The sequence below is a fragment of the Labrus bergylta genome, chromosome 8 (assembly GCF_963930695.1).
Source record: "Labrus bergylta chromosome 8, fLabBer1.1, whole genome shotgun sequence".
In the NCBI taxonomy this organism is placed as follows: Eukaryota; Metazoa; Chordata; class Actinopteri; order Labriformes; family Labridae; genus Labrus; species Labrus bergylta.
In genome coordinates, this window is record NC_089202.1 from 28,015,712 (window position 1) to 28,031,335 (window position 15,624).

Below are 15,624 nucleotides of genomic sequence, written 5' to 3' on the forward strand. Positions count from 1 at the left end.
AGTTTGCTCGACCGCTTAGATTGTTGCAACACCTGCCGTGACAATTGGTCTAATTTCTGGAAAACCAATATGGCCTTGTGGGGGTGCCTTAAAACTACCTACCTTCTTTGGTCCAAACAAATACAGATCATTCAGGACCAGAATCTAAACGTAGAAGAGGACATACTGGCTGCTGCATTGTTGTCAGAGAAGGCAGCCCTTCAACATAGCATGTTTCCTTCAAGTACGTAAGGTCACTTTATGATTTAATTAAGTAGCTATCTTACACACTGTATGGCTCCTTTGACAAAATAACTGTAGGTGAGATCAGCTGTTGGGAGGACACTAGCGACATCTTGATGGTCTGTAGCCTTAAGCTTGAGGTTGCTTGAGTTTATGTCCCAGTTTCTAGGGGACGATCACAATCTCTCCCACACATCGGGGTCCTAGAGGCATAAAGGTCCTGAAGGGATTGCGGATTGCATCCAATCACCTTCTTGGCTGAGTGAATCTTGTGCTTGCTCTTGTCCCTTGGCAGTGGCAGTAGGACACCAGATGGAGATGAAGGAGGTGAGGATGGACTTAAATATGGAGGTGTAGAAGTGCATAATGATTGACTCTTGCATCTGTTGCTGTGCCTTCTTGGTAACCAGGAATCTGTTATGGCTCTACAGTGGGGAGTCAGATAGGTTGAAGGAAGTGTTTGACCATACTCTTCCTTGTATAGGATAGGATAGTACTTTATTGATCCCCAGAGGGGAAATTCGAGAAAACACAAAGCAGAGGATGGTATCCACAGCCATCTCCACAGAACGGCTTCAGAACACTGAGCTGCGAGCTATGCTGTCCACACCACAATACATTTGAAATCCCACCTGTAGCCAGCCAAAAACCCTGAAAGTGAACTAAACGAGGGCGGTGTCATCTGCAAACTGAAGTACTGACGCCCAAACACCCCAGGACTGAGCCCTGCTGCCCAGCCAAAAATGACCTGGGTCCATCCAGCTGATTTTTCTTGCCACTACGCAAATAGAGGCTTCTAATATGCAACAATATGGAAGCAAACACTCAATTATGAATGTATGCACATTGCACAATGTTAGCCAGATGTTTACCACACATCCAAAAGTGAGCATTATGTTTAGCTTTCCATTACTGCCTCAGAATTAGAGTCAATAATGGCTCACAGACTGCAACAGAAGGTGCCCATCTTCACCATCTTCTCAGGTGGCAGTTTTGAAGTCCAATGGCCCCATTATAGAACAAAACTATGTCTCCACATGCTGGGAATGACTCGAACATATAATGCAGGAGGATAATGGAGCGTGGTGAGGAGACACCTTAAATAACTTCTCGGTCCCGCTAGGTCGATGTCTGTCTGCTGCTCAGTAATAACGAGCAGAGGTCTCCATTTCTCTTCTGTGTGTTTGTCATCATTTTTTAAGGCAATTTAAGGGGAAAGAAGTTCAGTGTAAATTTGTATCTGAAGCGGTAACAAAATGAATGCATTAAAGTCTCTAGATTAATTACATAACATTTTAACATTGACATACCTAGTTTTTTATTTTTATTAAATTGGGGAGATACACAAGATACAGTTCTTATACTTCATAATTATTAATAGTGATATTTTAGATTAATGGGAATATAAACATGTTGACCTTCATTGAAATGGATTGAAATCATTTTAGAACAAAATGTCATTGACAAAATAAATACGAAATAATATTTGATAAAACTCAAAGCATTTGTTTCACTTGTTTCAGACAGTAAAATCTTTCATTAAGGAAATATTAACAAAAAGTAAAATGTGACAAAAAAGTTGCTGCAATAGTTCCTGCAGAGGAGTGGAAGTTGAAGAAATTCAAATGAATAATTTAAGCTTCTAATTTCTTCAGGATTAAAGTTTTACTTGTGTTTGTATAAGGTCAGTTCATCTGGTTCTATGGTGTACAGTAGCAGAACGTGTCTGCAAAGAAGCTGTCAGTAAGTAGGGGGCGCTCTCTTCAAAACCCAGCCCTGTCCTCTGGCATGTTACAGACAGAACACCAGTGAATGCTTAATGCACTAACAAAGACAATGACACTCAGAGGGTGCGGGCCATTAATCCACTTAGACTTTTCGCCGTGTGCATTTTCACGATTACGGCGGCGGGTCAAATTCTATTAACCGTGAGATTTTAGTCATTTTTGCCTGAAGACAGGCGGACAGATGGCGAGTTACCATTCTAACCGCGGGCACACACATGACTTTCTTTTACTTGACAAAACAAAAAGAGGTTTGCTTCCAGCAAAGGACATGTGTATGACAGTCTGCTGTGTGTGTGATGAGAGCAGAATATGCATATATATGGCCTTTTTGAGTGTCAGGTGGAGATCAAATGGTTGTAGTCCTCTGTGTCACTGCAGTTAATCGTGGAGTGGACATGCAGGGGTGTCAGGTGGTGTTTGGCTGGGTAGAGGTCTAAAGTGTGATTTCCTCTGGGTAATATGACATTGCTTTGCTTTTAAAGCCATTTTAGACGTTAAACTACTCTTCCCTATGAAGTTTTGGTATAATGTTCAACAACTAGCCATTGATGAGAGATTGATCTGAGGTTCATCATGTAATGTATAATTATCTGAGATCCACTCAGCATCACACCATAGGGAGCACTTCTTCCTTAGTGGGTCCCTCAGGCAGATCTTCCTCTGAGGGGAGAGTTCACAAAGAATTGATCATCGATTTTAGGTCTTAGAAAGTTGGATTTTTTTGTCCTGAACAATGTAAAGTTTGAGCATGACATGCCTAATGAATACCTTGCTGCCAACAACTCTAAATTGACAGTAACATTTGCACTCTCACTGTTCATGGCTGTTAGTGCAGTTTTGAATTAGATGTTTTTTTGCAAAGAGGCTCATTTGCATAGAAAGGGGCCAGGTTTGCCCCAAATGACTCCATAATTGCTCATTGAAATGTGCACAAACAGCACCAGAGCTCAGAGAGGCTATTTGCTCTGCAACACAGTTTAGGGAGCATTTAACCCTTTGCATGTGTTTTGTGAATTAGACATGGCTTTTGACCTTGTCATACAAACTGGCAGATGGCGTCTGTGGTGACATAGATTGAGAACTGGAGGGTCTCTGAGAGTCCTGATAAGGGTTAAAGCATTGGAATTGGCCTGGTTGTTGGAGAGGTACCAGTTCACTTTCGAAGATGCCCTTAAGCAAGGCATCAGACCCCCAACAACAAAGGGGTTCACCCACCCATGTGCAGCCTCTTCACTACGACGTCTCAACATTAATGCATGTCCAAAGGTTCTGCTAATGCATGTGTGTATTTCGGGCCTTTGTGTGTGAGTAGCATGACTCTCAAATAACAGAGTGTTAATGCAAATTACCCCTCAGGGATAAATCAAGTATGTTAAATAAAAAAATGAAAAATCACATCATAACATTATAACCAAAACCATACTATCTCACTGGGGAAGCTTGCCGGGAATGGAACATGGCAGGAAAGGAAGCACTGTAGGAATGTACTAAAGAGGTATTTAAGCGTGGAGGCTTTCATACTTGACCTTGGAAACACATGCCTGTGGTTCCAATTTCAAGGATCACTTGTTAGCATATTCACTAGCTTTGGATCGTATGCCGACGAATACTCGAGCCACTGGAACTTGCTCCAGTGTGACCACACCATCTTTCTACAGAAATCTGCTCCACTGGTCATGATATCTCCCATATGACAGCTTATAAAAAAATGATGCACATTCTTTCCCCCCTTTAATCCTAAAAAATGTGCTATGGATTCTCATCCCGTCATACCAACACAGTGTTAGTTAAGGAACCAAACAATAATGGGGGTTAAAATAGTAAGACTGTTATTTGCCTGTTTGAAGTTTTCCCTAGCTAGTATTGCTACTGATATTGTAGATTATTCATTTTATTTATTGTTGTGTTACATACACAATTACATACCTCCTCCTCCTCCGGCATGACTTGCCCAGGCACCATCCCTTACTGAACCACAGTCATTCAAATGCTTGAGAAAATGTCTCACGAGGACCATAAGTCAATATAAAGTCAGTTTTTTAGTTTCCCTGGACGTCTGGAGTTTTTAATCACTCCACGCTCTCCATCAGCAGAGTTCAGTTTCAGCTTTAAAGCAAGTATGAATTCTGAAGGGCTGGGAACACCAATTACAACACCAAGATGACACTCAAGGTTGATGAAGATCACGTTCAATTATGGACAGCCAAAGTTTATGGACGACTACATGGAGCACATAAAGAGGCAGTTTCTTGATTCTTAATATCATGAAGGACAAATCAATCAAAAACCACAATCTCGTCCTGCTTCCTTACTTTGGAATTGTGCAGCTAAAGTTGCAGATGAAGCCCCCATTTCAAGACAATTTTCTTTAAAACAGACCGCTTTTATGCTAACCTTAGATGTCCTGGCTTTGTTCAACAGCATTTCAGTCAATAGACCCAGGCTAGGAAAATAAACAGCTTAGTCAATACACATTCAAAGAGAAAACAGCAGTGCAGTCAATAGTCCCTCATCAAGAAAGCTTAAGGTTTTTGTTTTGCTTACAGTCTGTTCTGTGTTTTTTTTTCACCAATCCATGATGCAGGCACAAGGGATGCTACTACTTTTTATTTCATTTCTAGAATCATTTAAAATGTCTGTTTTATTCCCCTGGGATTCTTACTAAGGTAGAACAGTCTTGTAAATATTGCAAAGAAGATTGAGAAAAGCCACTTAACCCTGGGTAAGGATATCACAATATTATACCTTTTTATGGGGGGGTAACAGTAGGTGATTTGTTTTTTTGTTATTATTATGATTATGATCACATGAAAATAGCTTAGTTATAGTTAGCTACTTTTTCCATGTGGCTGTAGCTTAGCTTGCTAACTTTCTTCTTCTTTCTAACTTTGGAATGAAGCTTAATTCTATGTGGAGTAACCAGTAACTTAGCTCACTACATTTTTCATGTAGCTTGCCCAACACTGGATGTACAGTCCTATCATGTTCAACCTATTGTTAGGAGCCAACCAGAGCAAAGTTTCCTTCCCAGTCCAACGCTGGCTTCATCTGTGACTCTCAGGGTGCGTTCGAATTGTCCCTCCTATCTCCTTTCATTATCCACTTTACCTTAACCCCACGAAAAAAGTCATGAGGTTAAGGAAAGATGTTAGGAGAATTCATAAAGGACTTAGGGAAAGGCGATCTCGTTGCTCTGACAATCCGACCGCATTTACCACTAGGCGACGTCATTAAATGCGACGGGCCGGCGGAGGTTAATGACGTAGGTCTGCCGTGTTGAAACTACAATGTTCCGAAAATGGACTACAAAAAAACGCATCTAAAAAACTTTCCCCTGCGCCTTCTTGCCGGTGAAATAATCCTAATCACCACAAGGTTGGGATTGAAATAAAAGCAATATAGAATACCAGGCTACAAGTAACAAAAGTGAAACCTTCAGCTTCCTGTCCAATCAGAAATCAACATCAACATAAGTATGATTGTATGAAATTAATTGTTACATTTATGCAAGATATACATAATGTTGTTTTAAACATACAAATGTACAACTGCACAAAACATTCTTAAGTGAATAAAATATGTTGAATAAAACATCATCTGGATAAAAATGCCTCTTATCTTTTTATACCTCACATGATCTGTGTCACTTCATGATCATCGTTCATTTCCGTGAACGGTCGGATGCGCGACTCGCTTTGAATGTTGCGGCCGCAAGGAATTGTGGGGCGGCATATCTCATCTCCTTTGGTAAAGGATGGTCCAGTGTATCTTATGCTAAAGGAAGTTATAAAGGAAGCATTGACCCACCTTTCCTTAACCTTTAGAGAATTCGAACGGCTCTTATCATGGCCGCCACTTAAATACTTCTGGGGTTAAGGTAAAGTGGATAGTGAAAGGAGATAGGAGGGACAATTCGAACGCACCCTTAGCCTTAGCCATCAAATAGTAGAGAGACAGGCTATCTGGCTTCTTTTTCGCGGAAGGTATGTCATTGAACTAGTGCTGTGAAGTGAAACTGCTGCCCAAGTTACATAGTTCTGAAAACAGGCGACCATGGCGCTCTGTGGAAATGGGTTGGATGCCGCTCATTGTGTTGTTAGATCCACGTTGTAACTGGCTCTTACAGTATGTTTGAGAAACAAGAAGGATGCTTTTTAATCATTTAATCAACATGGGGGATGGCACTGCTTCTTGTCTTCACCCTTAATCCCATAACTAGATATGTGTGTTGAATGTCTGCCAGTGTGTCATAAGAATCAGTTCATTTTAAAGTTGATTACAGGCGATGAGAGAGAAGTGTAAAAACACAGGCCGTCTGTTAATGAGCCTTTAAAGTCACTATCGCATTCATGAATCAGGAAGCCTTCTGACTGCTTTCTGGAACAATCTCTCCCAAAACCCAGAGAGCTGCTGAATAACAAAAAGAATAGTTCCGGATGTAATTTGCATCAGTCGGCGGCACTAGATGTGCTGTTTGCATCCCGCTGAAGGAAAATGGACAGTTAAAAATAAAAGCAGCCAAGCATTGTCAGTAAGTTTCCAAGGCGATCATAAAAAATGTTCAATAGAATTGATGACATGCCAGCCAACACAGTGGGATGTAATGCATTTTAAACAGACGCAATCATCTCAGATTGGCCACTTTGTCATCAGCTTTGAATCTGGTAATTGCTGGCAGCTCAACTAAAAGAGAATAATCAATATGAAAGAGGGCAACAAAACAAAGAGAAAATAAGCACTTTTCTGGAAAGCAGAGATAAATGTAACCCTTACAACAAGCTGGACCAGCACCATGAAAGAGTAGGGATGACTGAGGACTGGGATGTGTTAGTGGGTACTTCAATAACAACATCACCATACTGAAATACTCTATTACAAGTAGAACTCCCTTGATGAGAACATTTCTGAGAGGATTTTGGCTTGTTATGATGGAAATCCACACTCATGACTCGTTATGATTGTTAAAGACAATTAGATAGAATGCTGACCATTTCTGTAAAGTTATCTATTAATTATAAGGGAACAATATGTACGTTATGGGGTCATGGGGCCAAACTGAACCCTTGCTCTGGTCCACTATCCCTGGAGTAAGACTTGCTTTAAATCTCCAACTTGTTGTAATTTTTAACATGATTCTGTCGTCAAACATCCAGTGCCAAATAAACTTCTCCACAGTTTGTTTTCTGAAAAGTTGTGTTTTTGCTCATGCATCTTTTATGTATATTGAGCTTGTTTGCCATTAATGCAATTGTTTGGACTCTTTGCAGCATGTTTCAGACATTGCATCTGTTTTGAACTTTGCATATGTGCTTTTGAAAATTGCATCGTTTCTGAATGTGCTGCACATTTTTTTAAAAGTTGTTTCAGCTGTTGCTGTCAGTAGCTACCTTATAAAGTAGCATGTTTAGAGTAACATGTAATTCATTGATTGTATCCATGACCTGATCGTTCTAAATTTCACAATATTCCTTTTTTCGCGAACTGACTTATCAACTCGTCATTCTTGGCTTTTAACTCAAATTTTGTGTTGTTTTGTAGTTAAGTGTTTGAATTTGTATCATTTAAAAAGTTCACTTTTTGTTTGCAATCTTTGCTCTTCGCTGCTGTAACAATGTAAAGTTCCCCGTTGTGGGATAAATAAAGGATTATCTTATCTTATCTTATCTTAAGTTATTTCATGTAAGAACATTTTAACAGGTCAAAATGAGACACAACAATATCTATCAGGAAGTAAAGTAAAAACTGTTTTTCTATGAATTATAGTGGAGTAGAACTATAATTTGTCAATGAACAAGACTAATCAAATAAAGTGCAGACACCTGAAATGTGTTTGACGTACATTCCACCCGTGGTGTGCGGCCGTTTGTGTGTGCATGTGTGTGTGTGTGTTTGTTACTCACAGACTTTGTCGTAGCTCAGCTGTATCTCTTGATGTTCCCAGCGATTGAAGGTTCTTCTCTAATGTGACAACTGGAGAAAAAATAAAACAAAAAGTGCACACTGGGTTCACAAACACACTCTTACTCATGCACTTAACTCGGAAAGGAATCTGTGCATTTTCTATCACCTTACTCTAAAACTAATTAAGGTCTTAACTAAATTCACATCTTAATTAAAAATGACTTTAACCCTGATCTACAGCTATCACTCATGCACATAATCTTAATTTAACCCTGGTACTTATTTTCTAAAGGCTACACTTAGATGCTCTAAAACTACTTTAACTTGTACCCTGTTCTAACAACCACTCAGTTGCTAAAATAAAGCCATGGATCTTACCCAACCCTTATTTTAATTTAAAATATACTTTTATTATGGTACCTCAGCCTTTCTTTAATGAAATAGAACTTTCTTAATTTATACCCAAATCACACTGCTGGACTAGGTCATATCTAAGCCTTCTTTAGTAATGTACACCCTCAATTCAGTACTTTATCTTATAGATCTTGGCCCTATAACACCTAATACTACTTTACTCTTCAACCCAGACCAAGCTCATCAGTGTGAATAATTCTTAAACCCACCCTTTAGCCTTTGCTTGACAAGGAAAGACAAGGAAAATTTAAATACAGCTACTTCCAACTCTTGACTTTTAAACAAGAATTAGCCTTTTGACATATTCATCTAAAATCATCTGAAGTCTTTACTTTGTCGTAAACCTTGAACTTTGCCCTTATCTACAGTATATTTTTAAAAAAATCTTATTTTTACCCAACAAGACTTTGACACCAAAGTCTTTAAACCAAACTAGACCAAATGTAAACGAAGGCCTATTACCCCTTCACAATAAGATGATGGCCAATCCAACATGATTACAATTCTACACTAAGACTTGGACGGTGGTGCTGTAAGTATTACCATTACCATTAACCATGATTGTGTTCAGGTCAGGACCCTTATCATACATGTAACGTTTTGTTAAGATTGAAGCATCTACAGCAGATTTATAAACCACTTCCTGTTTAATGGCAAAACATGCAAATTTGAGGACTCGTTGCCGCCACACTGTTTGAGTTTTTATACAGAAGACACTTTTTTTAAAATTACTTTAGCAAGTTCTTTGTAGCTGTGCAGCAAATTTGAGCTTGATTAAGATTATCCTCTTGGAGGAGATAATCCAAGTATCACCCTTGGACATGGACCCTTACCCTAACCCACATAATTTTCAACTTCTCACCAAAATAGTTGACTTCCTGTTGAGTTCAGAGTTGGGCACATTTGGTTATAGCTCTGGACCTTTTACATATCTCTACCAAATGCTGTTCTTGTAGGTGAAAAACACTGCAAGGCGTACTTGATCAAACATTTATAGGTGGCCATGGAGGCATCTGGTAACATCCATTTGCATGATCGGTAGAGAATTTTATTTTTTACAACTTTCTCTCTGTTTGTAATGCTTCATGAGTTTATGAGAATATTTAGGCCCTCAAAAATGTAATTCATCTGTCTTACTTCGGTAAACTGTTTTTCAATAGGGCCTCTGAACTGTTATGAAAGTCAACCATATGCATTATTAAAGTTTAGTACAACTTTAACCATAAACCCAAGACAAAATGCTACGAACTATATAAACCTACATTTTAAACCTATTACTACTAACCATTTTGAGGAACTAAAATCCTTGAAACCAATTCCGGCCACATTGCAACCAATGTTCAAGCACTCATTTAAGAATTAAACTCACAGTTTGGTTCATTAAAAAAACATTAAACATGATTTAAGATAAGTACTAACTTAACCTTTGATATAATGCCAAATTAAACTTAATTTAGGTTTAATAATAATATCAATCATAATTCATCATTTAAAGTCTCACACTAGTTTAGCTCTTTTTTTTAAATGGTACTACACATTTCAAACACAAATTCACAATTTTTTAACTCAAACCTAAACTCAAGAGATAATGCTACAATTTCCTTGAAGCAGTTCTATGCTTACTGTAAATCAGAACTGACTGAGCATTTTAAACCTGTTTTAATCCACGTACAATACTCAATTTATTACCTATTTCAAAGCCCTAATCCTGCTGACCTACTTTCATCTTTAAACCCAGATCCTTATCCTTTTGAAGACAGGTAGACTGGCCAAAATGTCCTTGATCAAAGGTCTTTGAGTATTACTGTTAGATAGGAGCACTCAAGGAAATGCACACACACAAGTACACACAGAGATACACATACACACACACACACACACTTTTGCTGATGATTGGTATTTTTACCGTTGGCGTTGATCTGGAAGATATTGGAGGAGGTCTCCTGAAACACATCTTGCAGTTCTGAGGGGCTGACCTGTGTGGCTTTGGAGAGAAAACATGATATCAGCAAACACTTCTGAGCCCAGTGGAGTGTGACATTAAAGCAAGAAAAGAGCTGACAACACAGTAACAACATGAAGGGGCTACTGTGTTGAAACTACTGTGTTGGAACAAAAACAAAAATATATACAGTAAATGATTGTAATGTGTTGTGTAAATCACACATGATATCTCATTGCTAATAAAGAAGTTAATTATCTGATTGGCCATCATTGTTGGGGAAGACATGATTATTAGAATGATACTGTTTCCTGGCTAGGCTGTTGACAGCAGACCCTATTTCTCTGGTGGTTGGTTCTTTCATTCTGTCTTTCCTATTTGAAATAAATAATAGTCTGGCTTCGGCATTTAAACTTCCCTCACCTCAGCTACCCACAAATTTGCTCAAACCTAAATAATGTGGCTCCAATAACTGACAGATCTGATAAGTAAAACTACATCCAACAAGAAAAACCCAGAGAGGAATAACTGACACAATGTCCGTGACCCTCTGGAGTCTGTGGTTATTCAGCTTTAACTGATGCTGTCAAAACAAGGACCAATCACACAGAGCTAAATGATGTTTCTTTCAGATGGTTATATGTCCTGCTTTTTATTTTTCCCCCAAGGCAGTAAGCCAATTGATTCCAATGTTGGAGCTTCTTTTTTTTACTTATGTACTCTGAATAGTTGATGATCTGATTCATTTCACCAGTTGGTCATGCAGCACGAGTGCTACTTATGGGTACATGTGCACACAATTTTGCAATTGAGGATTGCAAAACCGAGCGGCAATCTCTGAAAAATGAAGCCAATTCGGCAGTGCAAAAAATGTCAGTTCCACAAATGTCCAATTTAGGCTGGCTGTAAATGCCTGGACGTGCCAATTACAACCAAAAGATAAAGGGCCCATTGTTGCAGCATGTGTTGTCAGACTGGTTCAAACACAATTATGGTCTGAAAAGCTAATTTCTTTATTGGCACAAACTTTATGGGGGATACATGTTTTGGTTTCTTTTAAAGCTAAAAGTTCTGCATACAAATGGATGTGGCTGATCTGACTGATTGGCAGGTGAGTTGTATCTATTTGTCAGGAGACTTAGTTAGTTTGAATCAGCATTTTCAATTTACAATATGGCAACGCCATTGTAGGGCTTGGAAAGTCAAAAGTGACATCACTGAGAAAATGCTGCAAATGAAATCGTTCATGTGTATTTATCTAATGTATTCAACTATATCTAATTACACTCAATGTTGGCAGCATTCACAGGACAGGTCCAGATAAACTTCCTATTTTAAGATATTACTAGCTAAAAAATAATACCTTAATGTGCAGGCATATGGAATTTGCTAGAATTACTAATTGCAGTGAGAGCTTGGTAACAAGTTGGTATCAATTTATTGTCTAAATATGGCAGCCATTTATTGCCAAAAAGCAATTTTTTGGTGAAATGGACTCTGCATGCTCATATTGGTTTATGTCATTTCTGGTACTTGAGGTTTTGGTTCCGTTTTGGTACCAGCAGCATGTAATTAAAGCAGCATTGCTCACTTTAAAATATCTCATTAGGAAAAAAATGGTAAGAATCTTTTTTTTTTTTTTAAATGATTATTAGTAATGGTCCATTTTGCTACTCATGCAATATTCAGCTATCTGCTTTTTCAATTCAAACATTCATGAAATGTTAATTACTTCAGGGTCTGTGAACAAACGGAATTTAAAAGAATAAATGTGGAGAATGTAAAGAAGCAACAGAAGTTGCATTAATAAGAGACAGGAGATAGTAAGAAATCACAATTTAGAGTAATTATATTGAAACGTATTGTTAGTAAGATGAATAGTTGTGGAAATTGAATGGACTTCAAAGGCTGCGGGAGCTTGTAATGTAAAATCTAACTGCAGTGACGATGATGGAGTGGATTGGGGAAATGGCATGGCACTAAGCCACAGGCTGGCAGCAGGAGCGGTGAGGCTGCTGTATGTGGGCAGCACCATTTCCCTCTCTCTAAAGCACATGTCATTACAAATGACAGGGGGGTTAATGGCCCCGAGCCATTACAGCGGGATGAGATCAACATCACGACCTGTATAAGCAGCACGCTCAAGCCATCTCACCCACCTTTTTGTCAAATACTGCACGGTGCACCCATTAATGACTGCAATTGGCTTTTTTTTTTCTGACATGGACAAAAGTACAGGGGTGCAGATAAAATGTAGAGGTGTTCAAGTGCTGAAAAGTGATGTTATTGAGGAGACGGAGATTTAACATTGGCATTTCATGAAGAGGGATAGAGAAGGTAGAGGCAGAGACAAAGCAGAGTTGGACGGTGGAACAGGTATTCATGGTGTGGGATGGAGAAGAACTGTGAGACCTCCACTGTACATCCTGAGTCATTAACTCTACTCACTGAGCTGTAGTGACAAATGGTCCAGGTAATTACATGATTGCATGCAGTCAGTCGAGCAGCATTACACGATTGTGATACATGAGGAATTTTTCAACTGAGGAACCTTTAGTGCTCTCTCATGTACTCTCTATGTACACACACACACATCTCTGCCATCAAGTGAGCCAACACGCCCATGTTGGGACTATTGACGGAATGTATGGAGGCTGCGTCTGCATCTACTTCCATTTTTTACCAAATTTAACCCAAAATGCCCTCACCATGGTTGCTCACCTATTGCTCTGGTGACGTCATTTTGAGCCATGACATGCTCAGAGGGGATCTGGCTGGTGGCCACGCCTCGTCCCTTCAGCTTTACTTTCGCAGATAAACGTCAGCGATCCCTCAAGTCATTGCAGTCCACAGAAAAACAGGCTTTTGAGTTGATTTGAAGCAGTCACTCTTTTCATCATGTTTTCTCGCGCCTTTCGTCATCTACACTGCAGGAGCTCTATTTGTAAGATCTGTAAATCATGACACTTACCGGTAATCCTCTTTTTCATATCAGAAAACTAATTAAATCCAAGGTTGTCAGAAAAACATTATGAAAACGGAAAACTATGAGACTAACCACCATGATAGAATCCGGGATTGAGGGAAATTTATTTGAAGTGTGAACTAATTTCAAAATTGACCCTTTATCCCATCTGTTTGCATGGAGGAGGTGGGGTTTATGATCAACACTGCATTCAGGTGGTGGGGGGAGCTCTAAATATTATTTTCACATTAAGGGGGCTTTTGTTTTATTCCTCTTTTAGTGTAGTTGATGGTAGGGACCAAATGATACCAAAACTATGTACCCAGCCAATTTACCATCAATTACCTCAATGGATAACCCAGATAACCCTTTTTTGGGCTAAACACAGGTGCCAATTAGATACATTGTTACCCACTTTGGACCCAACATGCACCAATGTTCTCTGTTTAAATGATTCCCAGTTGTAGAATTTGGCCATGTTGGCAGCAAAATAAGCCCACTTGCAGTTGAAGCCCATATCACGTAGGTAGGATTTGTGTGACCCTGACTAAACGGGTTTATGAAATGTACTCCCTACAATGGAAAAATGTCCACTCTGTTTTGATTGATTGCATTTTTTCATCTTTCAGGGGGTATGTTCATGCTAAAACAGGGTGGTAAGTAGGAAAAAACTTTCTTCAAGATGCTGTAGCTCCGAGCTCTCAAACGTGTATATATTGTTATAGTATTGATTTTTACATTTGTAAAAAAAAAAAGCCAATTTTTTTTTAACCTGGAAAAAAGTCATTGATTTAAAATGTATTTTTCAAGAGTGTCCTGGCAAAGACAGGCAGCAGAACAAATAACATAGTTTCTGACAAACACCAGCAGCCATACTGTAAACATAATACAACGCAGCTTTCCTTTCCCTTCCATTTGGCTGATTTGATTGAAGCCATATTGGTACCAAATGAAGAGCCGTTTGGGAGGCGAAGCTCTGGTTGGTGATCTGAGCCAAATGATCTGGATCACCACTGAGATATCTTCTCAGTGACCTGTTACACTCATGGATTGGAATCTTGCCAATACCTGCAGACAGATGACATGAACCTTCTGCTTTTACATTGCAGCCAAGTTACAAGGCTTACATTGAACTCATGGAGGGATAAGTATAAGGAGCAGCTTGGGCAGCCCGTCACTGTGTGGGATGTGGTGTGTAGGAGTCTCCTTGTGGAGGAGTTGAGTAGTGAGGCAGGATCCTCATGGACTTGTTTAATCTCCATGTCAGACTTGTCCAATGCCATCGCCTCTGTCATCTGTGCCAAACTGATGTGAAGGGGGATGCTACTGCCCCCACTGCTCCAAGGCTGCCCCTGCCTGAATGAGTTAACATGGAGAAGTTACTGATTCTTCAGCATGGCAGGTAGAACATGTCGATTTATTATAAAAACTATCTGACACCAGAGCGGTGGCAGCACCAGAGACTGACTGTTGCTTTTTGATGAGTGCAGCATCGTGACCAGCCAAGCGGCAACCTCTGGTGTATTGAAAAAAATGTAACCAATGTTACAAGTGTCCACTTGAGGTTGGTTTCAAAAGACCTGGAAGTCCCATACTCAACACACAGCAGAAATAACCTGTTTACAGCCTGCTGATAAGTTTATGTCTTCATCAGCACACACTATTGGGAGGTGAGTTTTTAAAATAACTTGAAGCTTAAAAGTTATGCATAATTAGAGGAGGGCCCAATCTGACTGCAGGCAGCTTTGATTTAGAGGTTTGTCAGTAGACTTAAGGCCTTGGCTCATCTCCATCTCTTTGGCTGTTATAAGGTTGACCTAAAGTTTGATAAAGCCAGAATTTCCAATATGGCAACCACCATGGATGGGTTTCCAAAACAGCTCATAAAGGCCCCGTCGGTCTGGAGTGCTTAAAAAAAAAATTTTCAGCTCCTTAAATTAAATCTATAGAGCGTTAACACATCTGGAACTGCGTAGTGTGTATACAGTCAGAGCAAAAAAGCTGATGGCCTCAAAGAGTTAATGCTGTCAGGTTAAATAAATATCACTGATTAAATGAGTTATTCAGATCAGTGTTGGAGAACATCATGTTTTGTGATGCTAAACAAAAAGCTCAGTCAGAAAAAAAACATTGCCATCTGCTGTTTTGATTGCAAGTGGAAGCTAACATTAACTGAAAATGTCCAAGGAAATGACTCTATGTTCAGTTTTTATATAATCATAATCTCAAAGATACTCTAAATACTCTTAAAGTTTAATGAAAAGCTAAACAAAGAGGCATTGATTAGGACGCTTTCCGTCTTCAACATCTTTTTGTAACTACAACAATCACAGACGCATTCGGCTGAATGCGTTGCCAGTTATGGTCACTCTTTAAACCATAACAAAAGCCTT

General features: G+C 39.2%; 1 protein-coding gene across 1 annotated transcript in view; it reads right to left on the reverse strand.

Annotated features, from left to right (window-relative positions):
• Positions 1-15,624, reverse strand: part of tsnare1 (T-SNARE Domain Containing 1) — a 156,278-nt gene that overhangs the window by 87,654 nt on the left and 53,000 nt on the right. The window contains exons 3-4 of the mRNA XM_020637027.2: positions 10,231-10,308; positions 7,910-7,979 (exon numbers count right to left, since the gene is read on the reverse strand). Coding sequence (XP_020492683.1) covers positions 7,910-7,979; positions 10,231-10,308 — 148 coding nt within the window. The remainder of the gene's footprint in view (positions 1-7,909; positions 7,980-10,230; positions 10,309-15,624) is intronic.